At 30.9% G+C, this 27639-nt stretch overlaps 1 protein-coding gene across 1 annotated transcript in view; it reads right to left on the bottom strand.

The window, feature by feature from the left end:
* eag (potassium voltage-gated channel protein ether a go-go) overlaps nt 1-21814 on the bottom strand; it is a 60916-nt gene extending 39102 nt beyond the window's left edge. The window contains 1 exon segment of the mRNA XM_018448491.1: nt 21431-21814. Within this exon segment, the coding sequence (XP_018303993.1) occupies nt 21431-21509 (79 nt within the window). The 5' untranslated portion in view covers nt 21510-21814.
* Between the last annotated feature and the right edge of the window lie 5825 nt (nt 21815-27639).

Raw genomic sequence — 27639 nt, 5'->3', positions numbered from 1 at the left:
GCTATAGTATTCTCCTCTATCACAAATACATATCTTCTCCTCTATCACAAATACAGAATGATTTCTTACTAGAAAGCTACGCATTTATACTGTTCAGCATTCACATAACAATCACACTTATTCGTGTATTATACTAATTATAAATTATTAATTACTATAGATAATTCAGTTATTATAATAAAGTGGTGCAAGAATAGAGAGAAAATTGCAAATAATGATAAAAACGGTATTTAATATTAAAACGGAAATATTACTTGTATGCAATATGACATGGTACGATATATGTTATTCAATTTGGAGAATAACTATATATATATCCTTTGCATGAATTACTGCTCGAAACTTGGAAACAGAGAAAAGGGATGACATATATATCATTGTGGGAACGGATAATACATATTTAATGAGCATTAAGTTCTCCACGAGATTATGAAATTAACCATCATTTTTGCCAGGTTATCTCATTATGTACATATTATATACGTATATATGAATAAATGAATTCCTGGTGTATCCTTTTATTACTTACGTTAAATTGCTTCGTATAATTATTTGACTCCCATATTAATAGTTTAAACACAAAATACTATTTATTTCTATATATAAGTATGGGGGCGGATCACGTTTGTCTACAAATAGATTGCCTACAGTATTGTTTGCCTACATCACTTTTGCCGACAGTTCGTTTGCGCATAAAAATTATTTATACAGCTCGATTGCCTACATGCACTTTTACGCGTAAATATAGAATTAAAATTAAATTAAGTAAGAAAATAATTTGTATTTTAAAGCAGAGTATTTGTGTTTTAAAGCAGAGAATTTGTATTTTAAAACAGAATTTGTGTTTTTAAAGCAGAGAATATTAGGCAATCCAGCTGTAGACAGTAATACATGTATGCAATTGAGCTGTAGGCAATAATACTTGTAGGCAATAATATATGTAGGCAAATGTAACTCCGTTTCTAAAATTTTTATTTGATATAAGCAAACGATATTGTAGGAAATCGATTTGTAGGCAAAAGAAGCCATTCCTAGGTATGATTCCTTTTTACAATTCTTCCTTAGAAAAAAAATATTTGATGTTATCTGCATAAAAATGGTCATGATAGTTATACAAAAGCCATCAAAGCTCTACTTAAAATATTACACTTTCCTATTCTTAAATATTTTTCAACAAATAAAATGTGTAAATTCATATATTTTAACCTTTTTTCATTTTTATTAACGATTTATTTTATATTGAAAAATAATAAAATACTCTCAAGGCTTCACAAAGATTCCTTATCATATAAATATTATAAATAATAAAGAGTAAGGCTACTATATTTTTTAATAATTTTAGCAATGTATATTTGGTTTACTTTAAGCTCCATCAAATGTCATCGCAATAATTTTTCATCGTACGAAGTAGAAAAGCTCAAAAATAAAATGGGATTAAGTCACGAGGCGAAGTTGATCGCATGGCGGAGTCCCGACGCAGCCACTTCCTTTTGTATCCGGTGCGTTATTACGACGACGGAGCCACACGTCTGCAGATTGCAGAATTCGAGACGGTGTCCCAGTTTGAATGCAGCTCTCTTCTGCAAAACGCTTGTGCTCGATTTAATATATCGTGACCATAAAGAGGGTATAGAAATCGGCATCGTAGTGCATCGATAGAACGAAATAAATGCGCTCTAGGATTGGAAAAATCGTAATCGCTCTATACAACATGATTTACTGGGTTAAAAGAAATGTTGTTATTAATATTTTCAATTAATAATATTTTCAAATCATTCACAGCTAATGTGAAATCAAGCCCATACAATTATCAACTTTAAATATAAAATCGCATATAAGAGTTTTTTAAATCTCACATATTATATTATCTTTATAGATTAGAAAATCTTCTTTTATTAATTTATGTGCATTTATATGTATACACATATTATACTATATATATATATATATATACGATATATACGTATAGTATACTTACTATATATATGATAAGATAAAACAGTAAACCACTCCTATAAACGTCGAGCAAATTTTTATGTTTTTTCAAAGCATTTATTACGATCATGCCATGTCAATATATCATACTATTACTCTCCGTTTTTAATAATTTCTAACAGAACAGATTTTTCGTTTTTCTTAATATTCATTGGTAATAGAATTTATCCGAAAAATCTCTCTGAATTTGCACGTCTTATTAACACCAATTGTAAAATGGAGCAATGATTTATATATTATATTTTTATTCACAGTCGAAATGCATATGTGACATTGCATCTGTGTAACATAAATTACAGTTAATTTACTGGTACGGAGAGAGAAAGAGAATGAAAGAAAAAGAGAGAGAGAGAGAGAGAGAATAAATAGATGGAGATAGGACACTTTTGTACTCTATGCAGAAATGTAACCCACGCTATTTTTCTAGCATGAATATATGCGATTGTGCGATAGTAACAACCACATCTTCGAAAATGTAAATTTCATGTTTTCCTAGAGTGAAGGTACGAAGAAATCGCTCATGAAATGTCGCAGCACTTATAATTCAAATCTTCTCTTATAATTTCATTTTATGATTAAGAATTGTGCTGACAATACAAACGCAGCGTTAAGAGAACGTGTATATTATTTTTTACACACACACACACACACACACACACACACACACAATCGTAGAAATAACTTTGTTCCATGCGTATGTACACGGAGAGAATTTTCTTTTAAAATTTACCCTGAAAATATGGTAGTTGTGGTACAATACAATATTTTAAAGATTTTTACCACGCACTTTAATAAAATTAATCAAACTTATTTTATACTTTTATGTTTTATTAATGAATGAGAAAGATTTACATTAAAAAATTCTTCCAAGTACAATGTTATCCCACGACTATCATATTTTCAGGGTAAATTCTAGGAAAAAATTCTCTCCATGTACAGATTAGGAGACCAAGTTCCAATGATTTTGACCTTGGCATATATTGTCAAGATCATGATCCTAAATGACTTTTAGAAGGTTTTAGTCGTCGCTTATTATTTATTAAAAAATTAATAACAATGAACGTTAATTATTCTTTTTGACATTTTCAACAGTATAATATTTTTGCGTGGAAAGTTATAAACCGGTGTAGAATCTTTCGCTTTGCATTGTGAAATGGATGCAATGGATTCCATCCCCTCCCCCTACGAGGAGCTTCACTACCAAAAAATTAAACACATAGGATGGTATTCATAGTCCGTTCTTATTTCAAGACTATCTTAAGTAACGTCTTAAGACACTAATACTGCTCTCTGATTGATCCGTGATTTCTTAATACTGTAGTTAAGACGGTCTTGAATATAAGATCTATGACTATGAATACCGGCCATAGATTTGGGTTGAATCTCGCTTCGTGTGAAAAATTGTAAATTCACATAAAACGTGGTTTCACAAGCAAAGCAAGGTTCAACCTAAACCTATATATTTTATAGTTTTTTTAGTAGTGATGTCCTTCTCCTGCATCGGAGACGGAACCTTCTGCATCCATGCAGGTTTTATATGAGTTTCGATTTTTCACGCGAAACAAGATCCATATACAGATATATACATATATACAGAATGGGCCAAGGATGATACCACCGGAAATTATTCAACATGCAAAAATATTATAAGTCGGAAATAAAATAAAATTATTTCCTATGATACTTTCCGATGTAATCAAATTATTTGTCGAGTATGTGAGCATTTGTTTAGTATATGTACATATATACATATATATGAAGTTCCTATGAGTAAAAAAAATTTGGAGTACATGCTAAATAAAAATATGTTATACATATAAGCTATTATCATAAAGTATTTTAAAGTCTATGTGTTCAAAACTATAGATGAGAAGGTGGTATTATGGCACCCCAGTTACATTTTACACAATAACTTCGTTAATAATCAATATTTAAGTTTAAAACTTGACAATTACATTCATTAAAATGTTGTTGAATCGATTCTGGACTTAAAGTTACGAAATATTTATTACTTAGAATAGTATTAATAAAAATGTGGCGACATTGCATAATAACTCTAAGAAAAAAATGGATGGTAATGTGGCCTTCCATAAAAATAGCCTTAATTTTGTTTAGAAAACAGTATTTGGTTATAAAATTAACAAAAAAGTAAAACATTTTAAAATGTATGCAAATGAATGTATATACATGTACATAACTTCTGCATATAAGCTGCTCAGTACTAAAAATCTCATTGTCAGTACTAAAAATAGTACACGTAATAAACTATAGGTTAACAGTAGAGCTACAATCGATTATCAAATAATTATTTTGATATGAAAACCTCGAAAAAGAGGTTGTGAGTAATCAATATCCATAGAAGATCATATTAGCAAAATGCTATGGTATTATTTAAATTTGCATAACTCAAAATATATACAGTCAAATAAAATGTTAAATAGCAAATAACACACTCAAAAATACATATATTCATGTAATAATATGTTTAAGAAAAATGAAGAAGTAGGTGTAATTAAATGCTAAAGTGTACCTCAGAAACGTTTTGAAATACTTGAAAGTAAAAATGCGTTATAATAAGTGCTGACTATTGAGAATTGGTAATATTAGCGTCATGGTGTAACGGCGAGCTACTGAACTAATAATTCCATAAATAATTATTAGGATTCGCTATATAATAGCGGAGATATTAAGGGAAGCCACAATATATACACTACCATAATACCACTTTTTCCTTTAATAATTAACAGAGAAAATATATGTTATAGACAAATACAACTGAAACTTCATATAGCGAGCACAATATACACACAGTCAGTTGCCTAAATAAATATTTATTATCTTCAACTTTATTATGCCAAACTTTATAAGTTATATTATACAAGTCGTGGATATGTATATTACACACTAGAAATAAATTTAAAAAATATATCTTAGTATTATTCATGCTTCGTCACAAAGAAGATTGCCAAATAGAGATATACGTAAATCTAAACTTTATCTAAAATCTCGTGTCAAAACGTGTATAAAATTTTAAATAGAACTGAGGTAAACGCAATATATTTAAAAAATCTCATTACAATTGGAAAATTCGATGTTATTTATGGTTATGAAAATTAATGGTTATTTATTCTTTTATTTACAATTATTTATAAAGTTTAAATTAGAAATTCAATTAAATTTATAAATTAGTCTTTTCAGTTTAAATAAAATTAATTAAAGTATCTCTCTCTCTCTCTCTCTATATATATATTTTTTTTTGTGATATATATTTTAATGATAAATATTTTATAAGATATATATTTTAATGCAATATATATATATATTGCATTAAATATCTTTAATTATAATTACAATCTTTTAGATGTTTTGAATTTTAAATGTTATAGATGTTTTAGCGTTTCGTGTCGTATTCCGCTCGATTACGATCGATTTGAGCATATCGCGACCTTCTAAATTCGTCATTTTTCATGGTACAGGAATTTTCGTCGCACGCGACGTCGTCCCCTCGCAAAGACTTTTCTCGAAGGTTTCTCGCGCTTTATCGGGGACGGCACGCAGTACCACTCTACGGGTACCCCCTAGCCTACCGTTCGCTGTAAAACTGCAACGATTACAGATGATTTATCGCTGAGACGCGCGAATCGCGTGTGTTGTTCGCTTCGTTCTTCTTAATGTGCGTCAAGTCGTGAATTCTCGTCAATGTCGACCGCCGTCAAGGTTGCCTCGAGAAACAAGTTGAAACGCTGGCGAAACTTGTACGAATCGTAGAAAGTTTATGTGATCGAAATCACGCGTTCGCGTAGATCTGTATGCTCGATTGTAACGTGATACGATCACCGGTCGCTACAGTTAAGTTGTAATGTAATTACGATACACGCCACTGATTGCAAATATGGATAAAGCGACTACTCCTCACAGTTATTGAGATTTTAAGAAAATTTCCTGATAGAAATTCTAAGTACCTATTAAAAAATATAGATTACATATATTATCCTTGTTACATATAATTCATATATTTTTAAGACATCTTTATTATTATTATATTCAGTAGGTATTATTTCAAATACATGACAGTGCATTGGAAACTAGTGATAAATCAGAGTATATTTCTTTAATTAAGAATTTTTTTAATTGATTGAGAACACGTTCAAGAGAAACCTTTTCTTTATAAATCCATATATATATATATATAAATGTTGAAACATGGTTAAAATTACGTGCACTGAGAAAAGTGTACCAAATTTTAATAAATATATTTGTTTAAAGAGTACTAACTTAACATTTACTTATGGTAAAAAAATACTTACTAATTAAAAAAAAGATAGTTAAACCAAATTAATGGTCTTATACGAAATATATAAATATATTTACATTTAGTAAATATTTAGCTAGGACTATTCAAATAAATATTTATTAAAATTTAATATCTCTCAGTATAATTTTTTCTCTCAGGATATTATATTAAATTAAATAGGTACGTACTATATCTTTCATTCTTAAATTTGGAGTCGTATATGCTTCAGTAATAAATCCGGTCGTGATCTTTTACGGTTTTAAGGTTTTAAGGTCGAGTGGTAATACGACGAATGCATATTTTATTTTAACGCCATATTTTATCCTTGTGTAGAGTACGCGACAAAGTTTGTGTATTATTTCATGCTTTGGTTCTTTCTTCTCTAAACTGATTATACATATATTCGGTTCAAAATTATAAATAATTTTCATTAATACAAATTTAATTTAGGATTGTAAATTATTAAGAGAAAATTTTCTTATTTTATAAAAATATTTATTTTTTTAAATATTTCGTAAAACTATGCAAATAATGATATAAGATATCGTTCTTACGGAACATTAGATGTCGACATTTTTAAAGAACGTGTACTTCCTTTTCTATTAGGTAGATAAGATTGGTGTAGAGTATTGAAAATTTCATGGAGAAGGGCGCGTCGGACCGATTTTACGACGCAGCTATAGCAAGGGTGTTATGTATTCATCTATCGTCTATTTCGGGGTTTCACAGACTATCGCAATGAGTTCAAGGAAAAAGTACAGAGAAACGATCTCAATTTATGTTCGCTGCGGAGACACTGCGGTATTGCGTGTTGAAAAAACATGATGATGTCAATAAAGCAACAATTCGCAAATTGAATAAGTTTGTACAACTTTCTTAGCATCGTACTTATGGTATATACACAAATATGCATGCGAAGATCCAAGCCTTCGTTTACTTAGAGTATGTATAACACATCTTGTAGAAATTTGAAATGATCTCATTTAACACTAAAGTATACTGTAAGAATAAGAACCTGAGAGTATATCGTAGAGAAAGGTTTCGAGCATGAAAACAAATAAAGTTAAAGCACCTTCTTCCTTTAACATGTTTTTCTTTCTTATTAATCTATCTTGATATTTTTAGGATAATTTTATTTAATTAAAATATAAAAAAAACAAAAGTTTATATAACATAAAAGTAGAAATACACATACATGTGCAAATCTAAAAAATTATTAATCATAAAATTATAATTTCTTATTTATTAATTAGGTATATTTGTATAAATTTTATCATCATCCTTTTTTTCAATAATTACTATTTCAATAGAACTATTGTAACGTGAATTTTTGTAAAAGACTTGATAATGGATTCATATAATATCCTATACGATATCCCTTTTGAATCGTAAGTTATGCTATTTATATTCCATCAATATTATACTTGCATTTATACTCTCGTCAAACATCGCTTTTGCTGCCAGGCTGCCGTGTTCATTCACCCTTCGACTGTTATTCGCACTTCTATTGAATCAAAAATAGTACAGGATCTAAAGAAGAAGAATTTATGTCAAGTTGAAGGAAGATTATCTCTATGATTTCAACAGGGTGATGACATCACCGAACTATTGTCTATCTTCTCTCTGTCTTTTGCATTGTATGGTCTTTTACGAGAAGAATTTTATATTAAGAAATCGACATCGTATATTTAAATAAGTTTTCTATATCTACAAATACAAGATTTCATAAATCATTAAACAAATATATTCTATTTTAACAATGTGTTAAATAATCGTTATTTTATTAATATTTTCGTATAAATTATAACAAGATAAATTTTTTTAAATTATTGATTATGATTTTTTCATCATTTTTTTTCCTATTCAATTAAAAATAGAAATACTAAATAAATATTGAATTGTGGCTATATTCCATTTGATGCAAATATGAAAACTAATAAATGGAGATAAGTAAAAATAATAATTATTGCTTTAAATTATTGTAAATATATATATATATTATATATAATTTAATTTATATTTTGTATTTATCAATTATATATCGTACAGTTTTATCCACATTGAATAATATTATAAATGTAGGATACAAAACGCTAGAAAAATTGTTAAATGCGGTCGAAGAGTGTATCTCGAGGTGAAGATAAAATAGTGTAAAGCTGGATAATTATACAACACGTTCCACTGCAAGCACCATCGCTTTTCATGTACGCTGACCGCGTTCGAGTTAATTGTAGGCATTTTAACGTCGCAGCGTCGTAATTTTTAAAAATATCTGCGAAACGAAATTTTCGTGCTAGCGAATTTTTACAAGCGCAGATAATTGGTCGCTTCCAGTTACCACGGTACTTCGTGATATAAAGATATTCTCATTTTTTAGACAGCATGCATATCTAAAATTGAGACATACGACGTTTCAAAGCATCACTCGAAGCATCATTTAGATACAAATCTTAATGACGTTTTTATAAGATGTCTTACATCTCGATTTTGAACATGTATGCTATTTGAGTTAATCTCGTTAAAAAATTTTATCTTTGTTACTATTTTAGGAACATACAAGCTCAAATTTTAAAATCATTAAATTTTAAATCGAATGTACATATTTGTACACAAATCTTAAAATAGATGACTAAAAAAAAAAGGTTACCTGGTTAGTAAAAATTGAACGATAGATACCGTTATCTTTATGCATTATTGAACAGCTTTTACTGTGAGAGAGGTTAAGGGTCCTCATACGGAAAAAGAAACTTCAATAAATAAATATCTTTTTATATCGTGTTCAAAGTCAGAAATAGAAAATTGCTAAATAAATAATACTCAATTTTATTTTGTACGTATTTCTTTTTGCTATCACAGTTTCACTGCATTTCAAAAAAAAGCGTGAAAATAATTATAATCACAATATCTACAGTTTAATACGAATAGAAATACAAAATTGTATTAAATTATGAAATTTTAATTTTATTTTTATGTAAATATTATGTAAATTTATTTATGTAGTACATACAACATTATGTATTACATGTACATTATTTACTAATCATTGCGATAAAAAGTTCCTTTTGGAAGGAAAAGAGATTAGATAAAAAAGAGCCTTATTGTTTATGCTGTTCCTCGTTGTTGAGTAACACTAAACGTAAAGTTATTGCGGATCAAGTTTTGCAAATTTAAGCTCACATCAATTATTCACCTGAGTAGCCCAGGTTCGACGTCGCGCAAGATAGATTCTGTTCTCGTTTCGAGAATTCTCGATGCAAATTTAAACTCTCCCTCGCTGTTTCCGTGCACATACACATACGTAAAGAACAGTGCGCCGTAAGTTCCTCTCACCTAGATTTTCGATGCGCGTCTTCCGTTTTGGTTTCTTCTGTATCCATTTTTATCTCAAAAAAGCCCTTTCTATTCGAGCGTTTTACTTTTAAAGAACTTTAGAACGTTTCTATGCTGAAAAAGTCTTAATGTAGTATCTTTTACTATAAATGCCGTTTTTCTAATTTTATTTAGATTTTTGAAGAAATTTTAAAAATTATTGATCAATTATAAAAATTTGTTAAATAAATGCCTAATGTAAAAATATATACAACTTTCTCAACATAAAATCTTTGAAAGTTATATCACGACATGAACAATTCGCATGAACAATTTCTTTACCAGCAACGTGGAATTTCAATATTTATTTCAAAGAATGGTGCAGTGTATTGCCAAGTACTATTATAAAGTTTTCTTTTATAAAACAAAGAAAAATTCATGGACTACAAAAACGAAAACGATTGGCGAGTGCATTGTATAACAGGCAATGCGTGCAATTTCGTTTTGCTACGAATATCCGCCAGTTTGACCCAATAACCTAGCAGCGTCGAAACGCAACGAAAGTAACGCGGCAGCGAATCACATCCGACGTTCTTGTCAACTTGTTTCGATATCCGATCAAATTACTGCCAATATGCTATTGACCTATCAAGATTACGAACTGCAGCCATGCACAGTTTTATGACTTTGAGATTCATTTAATGTCTTTTCCGATGTAAATGGTCTGTAAACATTTCATAAAAATTTATCTCTGTCGGGATATTGTTGTGTAAATTCTATCCTGACATTCACGATTTTTCACAGTTAGCAACAAGGTTTTTACGATAATCAATAATTCCATATATTCTAATACACACGTTGCTATAATCGAGCAATCTGACAATGAGAATATACAATATGATGTGCAAACGTGCAAATTTTTTAAATGCAAGTGTGCACATTTCGTCACTCTGAATATTGTTCTAAATAAAAACGGATGAGTATATTAATTTACTTAATTGAGAAAGGCAATAAATTTTCAGTAATTAAATCTTTCTAAGAGTAAGAGAGATAGAAAAGATTAATATTTTTCATTCTATTAATTTTTACAGAGAATAGAAGAATATGGAGTGTAGAAACACGTGTTAATTTTTCTCCATAATGTAATTGGGAAAGGTTGAAAGAATCTCTCTCTCTCTGTCTCTCTTTCTCGAGGAAAAGAGAAAAACCGCTGTTGCACTTTGATTAAGCGAAATTGACCATTTAGCTAATTAAATAATTGAAAGATACACGCTAGATCCTTTAATTTCACTCCTGTTCTTTGGTTCTTTCCATTATTTTTAATAAAATTTGAAGAACTTTGATTAACGTTAATTAAGTGTCCAATTTGTAGGATAATAATATAAAATAATTATTAATAATACATTTACACATAATAAATTATAATTTGTGTTAACTTGTAATTTCCGACATAGAATTATCAATACGCTAATTGCATTCTCTATTAAAAAAGGAAAGGCCTCTTTTTGCACGTAAGGTTAAATCAATGTCCATCACGTCAGGTGAATGAATATTTGGAGCAATCTACATCGTGACATGAGTGACTACTGTCACATTCCCTCTCACTCACCCCTATTTCGTCACTTCAAAATTTACATAGCTGCGAGAAAGCTATGAGAATAATGCACGAATTAATCAGAAACGGTGCCGCTTGGAGAAGTGACAATGTTGAATACGTACGCTACATGTTTGAATAGCAAATATACATTGGAAATTTAGAACATTATAAATGCCAAAATGAATAGAACAATTAAGAATAAAATAAAAATATAATAAAATTTATTTGCTTAACCTAAAAAAGTATAAAGCTATAATGAGAATATAATTGTTTTTGCTATTTATATCGTTAAACACTTTTCCTGCCTATAGATAAGAGTAGTATCTAATTTAAAAATCTAACTACTAAGTCTAGAGATACTGACAAAGATAAAAGAGTCTGACAATTCACGTTATCTATAATTAACGCGTTTAAAATTAATTTACCATGACTACATTTAATCTCGGTAATTAGATTTGCTCTAAAATTTTGGCTTGGCTTTGATCACATAATTCATAAATTTGTCATGAACAATCGACGATTGACGCTGAATGTTTTATACGTTGACAAGGATTGCCAATACTTAGATTGACAATAAATATCGATCGTCCGAGGATGTTAGGGTCTCAAGGGCCGTCGACTCGTGGCAGGTGGCAGCTTTATACCCCTTTCATTTCTCTCGTTCGCTTCAACTTGTTCATCCCTCCCTTTCCTTCTCTTTCTTCTCATCGTCTTTTCATTCTCCGATTTCTCCCGCGCTCCGGGCGATTCTTTCTAAAAATAGGCGCGCATCGAATAACGAGCTGGGGGTGGCGGCAGTGGCGGCGGCAGAGGCTAAGGCTGAAGTTTGCATTGTGAACGCGTATAACGGTGTATATGACTAGTACCCCCCGCCTTCCCCCTACTCTAGATGTAACCGTAGATTTGACCCAATGACCCAGCGGACGAGCCCGAAAAGCTGCGGAAACGCCCGAATGGATTTCATCCTCGACCCCGACTCACCATGTTCTCACCCCCTCCCTCTCTCTCTCTCTCTCTCTCTCTCTCTATTCGGAACCAACTCTGTGCTCTCTCACGTTCAATCCCTTTATTCCGGTTTCCTGCTTGGATAGAGGTATCCTTCCCTCGCTAACGCTGATCGACTATGCACGCAGGTATAAATATTTTGTTATGTCACGTGTACCGCGGGTATCTAATGCAACAGCATGATATACGCCGCTATAATGCAGCATCGACAAGCTATCTCACGTTATTTCGGCAATATCACACAATGATTAATCTTTGCGGTTGTTTTCGGGATAATCAGACTGAGCGAAACTGTCGCGGTAATATAATGTATCATGAAATTATACGCGGAAGCCGCGTTATGCGAACGCGCTACCGAACTCGCATACCGGGGTCCTCCGAGTCCTCCTACGAATTCTCGGGATATCTTCAATGCAATTATGCGAATCCGTATAACTCGTTTGCTACATTAAATGGAGCGAGATAAATATTTGCATATCTCGATTACTTAAAGATATATTGTATACGAAAGTGCGGTATATTCATACAGATATGTATATAAAATATGTGCTCCCCCTCCCATACTCTTCTTGCTCTTTTATCGCATTAAATTTTAGAAAGATAAATTGTAAAATAAATTTTATGTTAATTCTTTTTCAATAAAATAATTTTTTACAGAGTATATTTAATGACAATAATTAAATAGAATTTTTCATTTTTAATATTAAACATATTATAGCAAAGAAACATAAAGCACGTCTTTGTGATGTAACTTAATTTTGAATGTTGTTTTAACCTTTCTTTGTTAAATCTACGAAGTTAGACGGATGGAAATCAGTGTAAATACACTTTGACTCGCGGTAATATAAACTGTATTGCATGATCCAATATACATCCACATATATCAAGTTCAGATGCTGTGTGTTGTTTGCGATATATGTATAAGCACATATAAGATACATGCATACAAGATATGTGCGAGATACATTCACCGTGACAGCCTATTTCGTCTCTTTACTCTCGGCAGTTTTCCAAGCAAGGAGATATCGCAGAATATCTCTCGCCTTGTGTATACAGAAAAAATATCTAGATGAAGTAACAAAAACATTATTGCGTTTACATTACTTGATAAAATGTAATGCTTAAACGAGTAATTGAATTAATTTAAGTCACTTGTTTTATTCTAGAATGTACAGAATGTACACACATACTGACAAATAAATTTTAATTTTATCACGTATAATTTTTATGTTTCAATAAAAAATTATACATAAATAAATATTATTATGTATACGTACATACATAAACACTTATATATAAAATTTGGATATATAATTTAAAATTTTTTATTTAAAAATGTAATAAAATTCATCCACCTAACAATGTCGAACGTGTTGGTATCTTATAACTGATAAAGATGATTGAGAATGGATCATTTTAAGAAGCACGTGTCGATATCGTCCACACGTTTGACGTTCTCTACGTTTTGTTACATATTTCATTCATTCTATTCTGGGCTATATTCTCTCGGCAGTTATCCTACATGGCATTCTCCATTCCCCAGGTATGATATTTTCTCAAGGGTGAAGACCTTTTTCGTCCACGGCCAATAATATCAGAGAAAAACTCATCGAAAATAAAATTATCCTCGTATCAATTCTATTTCAATTTGAAATATTTTTAAAGTAAATTATACATATATTTATAAATATTATTAATATACAATTTAAAAATATTTAAATACACATAGGTATGCATATTAAGCTAATAATTATTTCAATTCATACAGTTTCCGTTATAGCATTTATTTTATTATTTATTGGAATGTCTGATAAGTTGTCGTAAATATATTTCCATTACGGCAATACTTTTTTTAAAGAAAGAAAGTTATTATTAGCATACTGTAGCACGATTGAATACTTATCGCGGAAATGTCACGAGTTTTATAAATTTATAATTTTGACGGTTAAAAACGATGTCTTTAATTATGTAGCATACATCTCAGTGATGCTTCTTGAATTGCAATATTCACTTGCCTTATTATGCTCAATTTAGAAACAATATAATTTTTACTTACTGACAAAAATTTTAATTAAGTTATATTAGTATTATTATTGATTATATACGTTAAACGTCTAATAAATATAATTAATTAACCCTTTGAGGATCGCAACTTTCTAACAAGGTAACATATGGAAAACCTTGCTTTCTAAAGTTTTCGAGGTCGCTGAATTCGATTCTAGTTTCAAAATTCTAAAATTCAAAAAGATAATCTGGTTATCGTGAAACTCGGTTTTAGGAGATTCCTGGTATTTTTGAATTTAAATATGTAGCCAAAGAATATCGAATTTTAAAAGGATAGTAACCTGCATGAAGGAGAATATAATGCCATAGAGTTCATAATTAGAGTTTGAAAGTCAATTTGGAAATCAATACTAATTAACTGTGTACTGTATCACTGATGAGCTTCAAATAAAGCAAAACTGCATATTTCTTCTTTTTTACATAAAGTAATTCTAATATAAACATGAGACAAAGCTTACTAATTAACTAAATTGGTATTTAGTACAGTATTTGTACAGTTTAAAAAATAATAGACGTTATATATTTTACAGGCTGAAATAACGGCTGAAATAACAGGTCACTAATTATATAGTGCTATTCTTAATAAAAAAACTGAGTTGAAAAATCCTCTACCATTTTGCAATTTTCGCAATATTTTTTTTTAGTTATCCAATGAGCAAATGTCTAAAATTGACGTATAAAACAACTTTAAGATATCTTTAAGAGTTCTTTAAGAAACATCTTCAAAATATTTTACAAAGAACACTGAAAGATATCTTGAAATTGTCTTATACATCGATTTTATCCGACTTAGTTTTTTATTAGGAATAGCACTATATGATTAGTAGACGTTATTTCAGATACACTCTGTATATAAATGTATATATATATATATATATCGTCGTTTATCTCGCACCTGCAATATCTGCTGCCCATTTTATATTATATCTTGTAAAAAAGTTTCTTTGTCTAGTTACTTTATAACGTAACAAGTAACATTCTTTTTTCTTCAATAACGAGTTAAACTTCTATACTAGTTTTACAATGAAAGTCTCCTACGATTAATCGTTTAATAAATGAACGTATAAATAAATTTTATTTTTTATTTAACAACTAATTCCTGTATCGCAATGAAACTTTGAACAAATGATCTTGATTACTTAAAATATTTATACAAAAAATTATGATTTTTATAACAATTTTTTAAGATAAAATAATTTTTATAATAATTTTTTAAGTTATACGATTGCTGTTCTCGTCTTTATGGATCATTTTCATGGACTAATCATAAAATTCTGCCCAACATCCTTTTATGTGTACTGTATGAGCAATATTTAGCAGGTGATTTTTCTCGATCATAATTCCAATATTTCTGTGTACATATATGTATGTAACTAATTAACAAAAGAAAAATATTAAATTAAGGAGGTAACCATTCAGGAAACAGGTGCTTACCTGAACTTCGGACTTTAAGATTTCATCGGGGACTTCACGGACTGTCATTAAAATTGGCCGAACTTCAACGGACTTCACCGGATTTCATCGGACTCACTATTATGAACTTCATTGGACTACACCGGACCTCAACGGACCTCGGCAGATTTCAGCGGATTTCGTCGGACTTCATCGGATTTCGAGGAATTCATCGGACTTCTGACGAATTTGTACACCGGAATTCAAGAATGGTTACCTCCTCGTATTAAATACTACAGACACATGCACACACAACACACACATACACACACATCTACACATATATAGGCAAAATTAAGAAATAAAGTATTCTTTCAAGAATTTGTTACATTTTTTTATCGTCTGAGATATATACGAGATATATTAAAAATAAAAGAAATGTAAAACAATATCGTTTTATATTAAATTTGGTGAAGAGTATTTGGAATACAGCATCTCATAAATTTCTTTCGTATCACATTACTGTAATACTTGTATTTTTATTGTAGGAAGGAAATGCGATGCGTAGTACTAGCTTTTGTTTGTTTCTTTCATCAGCTATAGAATGTCATATAAGATAATAATTTAGGCGTCTTCACCTTAATAACTTTAATGCTCTTATTTATTTCATAAAAATTTACATTACTATTAAATAAGATAACACTTCGTATTGCTTTGGCAAGATTTTCTGCAGTTTTCATACAAATTTTATGCTATAGTATCCGAATAAAATAGCGTACATTTGTAAATCTATTTGTTTCTGTACGATAATTTATTCCCAATTTTTACGAAAAAACAGAATACACCTATTCATTTATGCTAATCAATGCACCAAGATTGTACGGGAAAAGATTTTTCCCAGCATAAAAGAAAGCAGTGGTATAAATTTCATTCATAAAACATTTTTCAACACTATCTGATATTTGTGGGCGCCGGGATCCCGCGGATTCTCTTTCGCTCAAACGAAATGGGATAATATTAATCATCCAAAGTATCGCGCGCAACACGATACGATACGCGTTTGCTCTGGCCCTGAGAGAAATGTGTTTTCAAGGCGAAAGAATAAAAAACAGGTTGGCAAGTTATATCTTGGAATCGATGTTCACGCGGGGGGTGAGCTCATGAACTAAAAGAAGTTACACTAGGTCAAGCATAAAACCACATTTCAAACTCTAATATTGACTGTTTCGACATTCGGAATGTAAAGTAAAATAATTTATACGCGGCATTTTATATAATTAATGTTATAATAAAAAAATAAATATTTGCTTGTACGTTTTAAAGAATTAAAAATAAAAATTAAATAGAACTATAATACATACATATACATATTATACATATATATATATATATATCAGTTATATACTATTATCCATTTCACTGATACAAACATATATATACATATATATGGGCGTATTGTTTAAGAGGAGGCTAAATTAGAGATGAGACTTTTAAACCTGGAGAGAGAGTAATCGAGTAATATGGATTATTTGATTTGTTTTGCTTTATATTATTATTTTTAATTAATTACTGGCAGATATATATAAATCACAAAAAATCACATATATTTAATTTATTAATTTAATTAATTTTTTTCTTAAAGCTGTAAACTGATTTTTCGAATTAAAAAAACTTAAATTCATATATAACACTAGCCAAATTTTTCTATAACTTTTATTTATAGCATATTCATCAACTATTTATCAAATTTCACTATTAATTGTCATAACCATTACTAACTAATATTATCTATTATTACAAATATTCAATATTTCTAGTTAAAACAAGCATTTTATAGTATATCAATATCACATTATTATTCCTTTATGTAATCTAGAATACATATAATGCAAATATATATAGATACGCAAGTTTGTGACGTAGCAAAATGCAAAGACTTGAATGCAAGAAGCAGTGGTTAATATAACAATGCAATTCGGTAACGGGTAAAGGATAATCTTCGATCTGTCATGATAGCAAGTCTCCATTATTTACAGTGTGCAAGCGTGTAAAAACGACGCCATGAACTTGTGTCATATATAGCTAACATGTAGATATATACATGTATGTATAGCATATGGCACGCTTTTCCAACTTTCCTCGAGTTTCAAAGCTGCAAAGCTTGTAACAAGTAAAACATGCTAACTGAACTCAGTTGTCTGTCGCAACCATTTCTCAAGAGACGTTTCCCTCTCTTCCCGCGCGCAACTATATTTTATCCCCCTCCATAGACCTAATAAGATTTTATCACTTTTTTCGTAGTTGTATAATTCTGCTTTTTTTTCGTCCATTATCATGAATCTTTGAATAATGTAACAAAATTATTATAACAAATCATGGCAATTTTTAAACGGTTAGTATTATGATTAATACAATATGATAAAATAGAATATAATAGATTTGTTTTGAAAGGAAATAATTTGGATAAATGATAGGATTATAGAGATTGAATTAATTCATAATTGAATCATCGACGTCGCATTGACGTGCCGTGAATATTTTATGAAAATTACAAATCCTCTGAGCATTTTCCAGGATTGGGCATAAAGGGAAATCTGGTATATTGTATAAAGTAAGAATGATTATGTACGTGTATATGTATGTCTGTGTATATGTGAATGAAATTTAAAAAAATCTTTTTTCAAGAAAAAGACTTCAAAATATCTAATTCTCACTTTCGATGTACAAAAGATTCGATTCTTTTCTCTATATGCGTTATCTCATACCGTTAATTAGAAAGTGACTATTCGTTACTTTTTCCGTTATTTTTTTATAATACTAAAATAAGACATTAGATTTTAAAATTACTTAATAATTAATTATTTAATAATCGTTATTAAATGTAACAATTAGTATTAAATTTTAAAACTCTAAGCTAATCTTAAAACTCTATATTGCAAGCTGTTCTTTATATTAAACTTATCTAATAAATCTTCTATTATTCGTTACTGTGTAAAATGTTACGACGTTATCGTTATCGTTACAGACAAGAGAAAAAAAACGATAATGGTATTAACGTACAAGTATAATGTGTTGCTTTCCAATCCTGAAAAAATCCAATGAATCATTCCCTTCCATTGGGTTCAATTCCAATACTGCAAAAACCTAGCTAAAATAAAGCTTTTCATCGATTTAATACACAATATGCGACATACATATTGACACATTAGTCACCAACTCTCTGAGCGATACGAAATATTTCAAATGTTTCGTAGTGTTTATTGACAGGTAGCTGGCGTTATGATTTAACTAACGAGCACGCGGTAAAAGGTTCAGATCTCATCTCGATCGTATGTCGCAAACGTGAGTTATTTCCCTCGCTGATGATTTTCAATCACGATAATGCATCAAAGCGATATTGTACCCATGTGAGCACGCGAGCAGGCCCATCGTTATTTGCCAGCTTCTGTATATCAGCTCTGTGTAATTTACTTCCGAAGCAGTGGGTCGTCGAACATATATGCACTATATATATATTGTCGCTAATAATTTCCTCCATTATTACATTATTATGCAGCATGACTCACTGCGTCATTGGCTTTATATGGTCTCTTTGTAACGGTGTAATTGTAACTTTATAAAGATGCACGCTTGATGTCTCCGCTTCCGGTATAAAGATATAAAGTACACCCTGTATGTGTCTTCTTTCCTATTTTATCTATTTGGTATAAGCTGTCGTGTAAAATCGAACTCGATGTTAACTACGAAGAATTTCTCGATCAAATGAAATCAATCGATGATAAATTCTTTTCAATAATAGATCATTTCTAAATTCATATTGTTTATTATAATTTTTATTATAAATTTATGACGTTGAAAGATATCCATTGTGTGATATTAACTGATATATAATATAAAAAAATTATGATTATTATATCATTAAAAAATATTTTCATCATTCTCAATATCGTAGTCATCATAATTGATGCTAACTTCAAATTTAATATAAATCTTTCGAACGTTGAATAATTGTTACGAAAAGCTGATAGTCGAAAGTGATGACTTTATAAGTTACCAATGTGATTTTCGTTTTTTACATCATGCAAAACAGTTTCCGGGAGAAAAGGTCTGAATAAATTTACGTCGTTTTTTTTTTTTCAGAGCGTCACGCAACGTGCAACATGAAGATACGAAAAGAAGAGTACTGACAATCCTGTGTAGTGCGTGCAGCACTCGAAGACAAATAGGATTTATTATCCTTAAGAAGAAAGGCAAGGGATTTCTAGAACATCTTCCATGTCGAAGGAAATTTAAGAGACTCCGTGGTCTTCATAAAAAAGTCTTTCTCGATACTCCGCATAAACATGACAAACGCCAACAATAACTATAGAAATTTCGCATGTTTCAGTCATATAATGGATAGTAAATAAACTTCTCTTTCTCTTTTTACTCGTAATACCATAATATTCTACCATAATTATCTTATTAATATATAAATGTCAGTAACTTTTCATCGTAATATAATTAAACCGCTTTACAATTAATCATCTAATGCAATTTTGGAATTAAAATATATTGCATATATTCTGTATAATCTTCTTATGTCACATATAGTTTTGGATCGACCTATTAAGAACTTTTGCTGTATGTTTATTAAATATTATGATGATATTACAAACCATAAAATTATCGTATTAAATTTACCATAAAAAAAATTATCGATATTATAAACCATAAAATATAAGTATTATATTTAGAGTATATATATTTCGGATTATATTATATAATTTTTTACGTGTTATTTTTAACACTTATTTGATGAAAAGAAGAGGAATAAAATCATAAGCTGCATAATTTTGCTAATTGTGTTAAACTTTTAATCAAATCTCACATAAGTTTCAAAATTTTACCCGCTAACATAAGTTTCAAAACTTTAACCGCTAGGGTTTATTAATGTAATTAGAACTTGAAATGTGTGCACGTGATATTTTGTGCATCCTCTCCTTTGGAATCAAATAGTTAATAAGTTAAAACACTAATCAAGATACAACCGAATAGATTCACCTTCATTTTCTAGCTTAACTGCTGTTGCCACTTTCGAATATATGTATATAAATATAGCAAATTCCTGCAGATTCCGGAAATTCAAGACATCCTAATTAAGGAAATCAATATTAAATTAAATGATTAATTCGTTTTAATATTTCCGTAACTGTGTGTCAAAGGATTTATTTATAACTCTTAAATCTACATCGCGATAATATATGAAATGTTATTGCATAAAATTTGCGTGACATTAGCAAAATTATTAATTCTGAATGCTCGCTTAATTATGCAGAATTAGTATTAGAATTAAAGAATATTGATTCGTACATAATGCATAATTAATAATTTCTCTCTTTATCTTAAATGAATAGACATATAAGAATGACAATTCTAATGATTTGAAGGATTGTTTAATTAATTTGAAGTTACGATCGAAATTCATAGAGATAATATTGAGGGAAGCTATCACAGTTATTCCACTCTTCTAATTTTTAATATCATATCTTTTCGTTATTAAACTCCAAATTAAAATTTCATTAAATTTAACTGAAAAATGTTTTATTATTTATTCTGGTCTTTCAGTGTATAAAAATCTTTTATTCATCAATCATTTAGAGCTTGAAAAATTGATGTTTTAAAATTTTCGCTGAAAATATTACCATGTTAGCTAAAACGCGATTTATCTTCTCTGCACACTTATCGAGATTTATCTATTCTCAATATTTTAATAAGGAAAAACAAAAACTTACGTTGACTGCTACTGCGTCGTATGATATTCTCCAAGAACGTGTTTTGGGGGGCTACTAGGCCCCTACGCCCCCCTGGCATCCTTTCTTTGTTGAATGGTCCCGGATCCTGGTCGCTGCGATGGCTATCAGGATCTCGGCCAGCTTGTGCCGGCTAAGATGATTATAAGCTGCCTGCGATACATGACAGAAGTCCTTCGTATTCTTTCTTCTGCTCTTTCTCTTTTCACTCGCTATCACTAGTAATTCACCTCAGGTATATCTCTTGATATACACATAACAAAATGACGATACACTTCACGCACTTGGAATCGTTTACGATAACGCTCGAACGCGACAATTCACCATTGCGATTCATTAGATTGATCGTACGACGCGCCAACTATTTAGCGCCAGCACTTATTCGGGAAAAGTTATTAAAATACGTTAAAACAATTTTAACGCGGTTTTATGTAACTGTGTAACAAGTGGCTCTCCGAAATGAGCATTTAGTTTTTAGAGGAATTTTACAATTTCACATGAAATGATTCCGCAGCACTCTTGATAGAAAAAATGTCTGATAGTCCTCATGATCACTTCTGACAAATCAATAAGATTTTTTTGTTGCTTATAAACTTATAGTTGAAACAAATTTTAATTCAGTTTTGGCGTTTCGTTTCAGCGTTGAAGATTATCGGCTGTCTCTCTCTACGATTTCTTAATCGACCAAAACTTCCGACGAGTAACGAAAAACAGAGAAGGCCGCGAATTTCTTGGGAGATTTTTCTTGTCGTGGATTCTCGTATCGTTTACTATCCCATTAGGCGGTCGAGTGGAAGTTCAAAAAAGACTGCCATCGACGATTATTCGATAAATAATAGCGGAGGTAGGAACGACGACTTCTTTCGTCACCTGAACGATGTCCTCCTTCCTGACATCATCACGGCAGCTCGGAATGGGACAGCTACGTGTATCAACGATTTTCTCGATGAGGAGAAAGAAAAATGAATCGTTTCGTAGAAATCGATCGCCTTGAGAATAGCCGGTTGGAAAAAATGATTTACCGGTTTGTTCAATTTAATCAAGAAAATTGATACGTGTTTAACACGTGTAATTATTCGCTTATTTGATAATCGATGGCAGACGAAGTTCAGGCGTGCGATTATCGAGAATTGTTTCTTGAAATCAACGACGTTTTCGCGCCGGTTTGTCTTACTAATCTTTCGCTGGATCGATTTTATAAATCGGATTGACAATTCAACTGGAAGGCCGATGATGTTCAAAAGAATTAGTATTGATCCAAAGGATCGCTCAACACCAGTGGCAACTGGCGCGTTGCTAGTCGACGGTCCACTTGGCCTTTCGAAGACCCTTGAGTGAGCTTCAAATTCGTTTATCGATTTGCACGTTCGGTACTCATTCGAAATTCCAGTCGCACGTGTTTGACCGCGCACGCTCGTTTCGGCGAATACGTTTATCGACTTTCCTGACCTCGCCTCGAAGATACTGGCTGTTATTGTTGACCGCGACGATCTATCGATCGGTCCAGCAGTTGGTCGTTCGTGGTCGTGCAATTCGTCGAATTCGTGTGAAATAAGTATTGGCTGGAAGAGCCTGACAATCGAGCCGTCGTGAGGGAGGAAGAGGAGGTGGACAATCGATCGGAGTACGGCACCGATCGATCCACCTGGCCGTCGTCCCTCGAGAATGATCACGTATGTTAACGGTGATCGTGATGAGCGGGACGATGCCCTTTTCTTATCCGCGTGTCCAAGACATCGACGGGCGTGAGTCCTCGACAGTGCTCCCAGAAGTGTCGTCGGACGATGATGGACGATACACGACCGATGACCCATCTAACCGCAATCCTTCCAAGTAATCGCTCTCGCGGCGACGGTGACGAATTCGCGATGACGACGACGACGACGACGACGACGACGACAGGTAACGTGACGACTGCGCCGTTGTACCCGCGACGTCGTTCTCCACATCCTCGGCGTCCTCCTCAGCGTCCGTGCAAGCGGTATCCGCGGAGGAGGACATCCCTCGGTAGAGATCTGGATATGAAACGTTGACAGTCACATGATCATTTCGCGCTATCGCCCTCTCACGATGAGAAGCACTTGAATGCAGGCTCGATCATGCAATTCTCTTTGATAAGTCCTAGCGTATTCCAGGGCGATCCTTTGCACTCGATTCCTTGTTTATAGAAAGATCTTCTGATGATTGATGATCGAACGACGATAATTGAAATTGTTCAAATGATGATAGCAACGAAGGGCTGTAAACAAAAAAGATAATGTTTCATGTAGCTATGAAAAGAGATAATATACACAATAAAATTTAGCATATAAGATTTTGACAATAGAGCTGACGTAAGATATTAACTACTTGATGTAAATGAATGTAGCATAATATATGAAAAAGTAATTGTACCCAATATGGGCTATCCAAGTGTTGCGATTTTTGCTGAGTCCAACATGTGACTCCAACATTGTGAAAACTGATGCGGTCAAGTTTAAAATAGAAAAACATTTCTAAACACATTAATTGAAAATATAAGACATTTTCAATATTTACATGGTTGCAATGAAGATTTAATTATTCATTTAATTATCTATACAAACAGTAAGTATATCACACATTGGGTACTACAGTTACTTTATTTCAAATAGATTATAAATAAATAACAATAAGATTACAACTAGTTTCATCGTGTATTATTTGATTTTCTGGTCCTCTGCGTCAACCGTTTTACTTGTACTTGGAAGAAACTCGATTTACGAAAATCGGCTTCATCTAGTTCGCGATTGTCCCGACTAATATAACTTCCTCGAGCTGGAAGAAATATAGCGATCGCAGGTGAACTTTTAATGTTATTCGAGAACTTCCCGATTCTGTGCTCTCATCATTCGTGTGCAAGCGCATCGTTGTTACGTCATTTATTGATTCTAAAAATAACAGTTACCATTTAAAATCGATATGAATTTGAAAAAATATATTTATAAAACGTATATGTGCCTTGCAGGATCGGTGAACTCTATTTCTACCGACATGTTCAGGCGGGCGTGGTCGATCGTATCGTGAGAATATAGAATATAACTCGTTTGCTACAACATAGTCTTTATACAGTTTAGCAGATAAATCAAATAATTATTAGAGTCTCATGTATATACATAAATTTCGTCGGAATTGTTAGAATATGTTTCATAAAATATCCACTACATAAATATAACAGCCTTTTGTATCGTATATTTTTAAACTTTTGACAAGTTTAAATAAAAACGAGGCTTATTTTTTTTTTACATAAAACCATTTATGTAAACAATCATTAAGCAATATCAAATTTATTTGATCATTCTGGATTATTAAGATTATTCTCTATTACAACTCCATTAGTATTAACTGCACATGTACTCAAACTATGAATATCGTGTTAAAGAATACTTAGAGCTGACTGACCTCTAACTTAAGATATATATATCAAATATATAAGATACACAGTCTAGTAGTCATGGACATGCCAGTTAAGATAAAAGTGGCAAACGAGATCGCTCGATATAGACTCGTGATTCAATTGAGCACTATTCATCATTTTAATCCAGGAATATGTTGATGAAATTCGCTGCATAATTTCTCAATCATACATATTTTCTTTGCAATTGCCTTGAAATCGAAGATAAAACTATTAAAAAACAACATTATCTCGAAATAGTGTCAACTTTCAGAAAAATATATAATTGAAGACATAAGCACGTGATAAGAGATTCTCGGAAACTTCAATCGCGTTGGACATATCGAACCACAATCGCGATTATTGTTGTAGCACGACAAGGTAGCTTCAATTACTTCTTTAGGCGTGTATACTCCCGTTCTTACATGTTTAATTTCGAATCGATTGAAACAGAATGATACTTTACATCTGCGTACCGCCTGAACTATTTTGATAATTTCTCTACCACTTTCATGTAAAGATTTATAGACTGTTTATAGACATTTAAGTAATAGCAATCTATAGACAGCTATAGATGATAATATTGCATTTAAATCATCTTGACCTTTTAAATTTTCCATCATTGTAGCATGTTAATAAATCTTTTTCACACGTATCTCCTCTGAAACACACGCGTACACATATACACACACATTAATTATTTATACGTCATTGATTTTATAAATCCGTCATTTAAATTTTTTACCTATGTTTATAGATACATGTAACATCATTTTTTAAATCTTTTTCTGCCTCATTTCCCGTCTTCTTTCTCTTTCTCTCTCTTCATATGTATATTGCTTCATATGTATGATTAATATTATTTCAAATACAAATAACACATTCTTTTTTAAAATACAGATATTTAAAACAAAGAATACCCAAAAAAGTATCGGTGTAAAATTTAAACATTGCTTAAATAATTATTATATATGTTAATAATCATTAATTAATAAAAATCCCGTAAACACATACACACACACACATACACACACACATGAAATTACCAATTGTATTAAAATAAAAGCCATTCGAAAAGACATTTGAAAATGTAGTTTTGTTCATTTTTATATTATATAATATATTCAATTCACAGTGCAATTCTTTTAAAAATAGAATCGTTTTTCTCTCTTTATAATCTTCTTTTTTTTTTAGAACATTACTGTGACAATGTTAAATCTGCGTTTTCGGTAGTCAGACTTTTTGCAAATATTGCGATTTTCGCATATGTTGCTATCATCACAAATGCGAGCAAAACCTCCGCTAATGTTTCTCATTACACGATACGCTGATCGATCATTTTGTCACAGATACAAGGTTGTGAAATGCATGCACTAAAAACGCGGATTGACATTATGTATTTCTAAATATTATGAGCTATAAAATACATATATATATATTAGAAATAATAGGCTTATTTCATATATGTAGGTAAGATCATAATCATTGGTATATACTTAACCAAATAATATTGTATATTATTTCATTATAAATATATAATATAATAATTACTATATATATAATATAATAATAAATATGTACAATTTTTATACTCATTTTTTACTTGTCAATTATCACCGTTGATTAGCCACATTACTAGGTACTATTAGTTACATTACTAGGTATTATTATATAATATCAATATATTTTTACAATTAATATAAATATGTATACGAGTATAAATATCTGTATATACTTTAAATAAAACGCAAACCAGAATGACTACGCTCAAAGTTGGCAAAGAGCAAAACTTCGCTTGAGGTAAGACGCAAAGTTGGCGTTTGCCGCTTGATATTCACGATAAAATGAGACTGGCGATGCATCCTGACAATCATTAACTTATAAGTACTCATTGTGTGGAAACTGACGAAGATACTTGGGAGAATCCCCAAAAGATAGTTAATTCTCGTAACAAAAACTGGGCAAAGTTTGATGATTCTTCTCAAATGTTAAGAAGAATGTAAACAAATTTGAAAAATAAAAATAAATTATATTTTTTATTAATTATATATAATAATAAATTTATATGATAAAAACAAAATAATATTATATATGTATATAAAATTTTAAGATGACAATTTTTCGATTTAGACAGATTTTAAATGTACAGTTTCATTTTATTTATTCGTAAATGTTAATTATAATCATAGCTATTTGCTTAATTATTATATCCGTAATTTACGAAACTTTGTTCACATTGTATGGATCGATAAATAAAAGATTGTTAATTACTTAAAGTGCAGATCAACTTTACTTGGCAAAGTTATAGAATTGTAAAGCGAATATTATGATACGATAATCTACGAAAGCGACACCGAAAGTTCTTAAGGCAGTGCCTTTCAATCTAGATGATGCTTAAAGTATATTTCTAGAATGAAATGGAGAATATGAATGTGACATAAATCATTTAATGGCTAGGAAGATAATATTACTATTGTTTGAACTAGAATAATATTCTTATCCGTTTACTTCATTTATGATAATCATAGATAATCTTACCAAGAATGGAACAAAGCAATACCCATACAACAGATCATTCCAGTAACATTGCAACGTTCCAGTAATATTGCAATAATATTGCATACGTTGCAATAATGTTGCTGCAACCTTTAGTGCTGTATGGGTATAGATATTTAAAATGCAAACTTATGCTGCAGTTAAGTTTAGAAATCTATTCTTTCTTTTCATTCTTACACACACACACACACACACACACGCACGCACGCACGCACGCACGCAC

This window comes from Mycetomoellerius zeteki, unplaced genomic scaffold (assembly GCF_001594055.1).
Source record: "Mycetomoellerius zeteki isolate Tzet28-1 unplaced genomic scaffold, Tzet1.0 scaffold221, whole genome shotgun sequence".
NCBI classification, from domain to species: domain Eukaryota; kingdom Metazoa; phylum Arthropoda; class Insecta; order Hymenoptera; family Formicidae; genus Mycetomoellerius; species Mycetomoellerius zeteki.
This window is presented reverse-complemented; position numbering and strand designations above follow the sequence as displayed.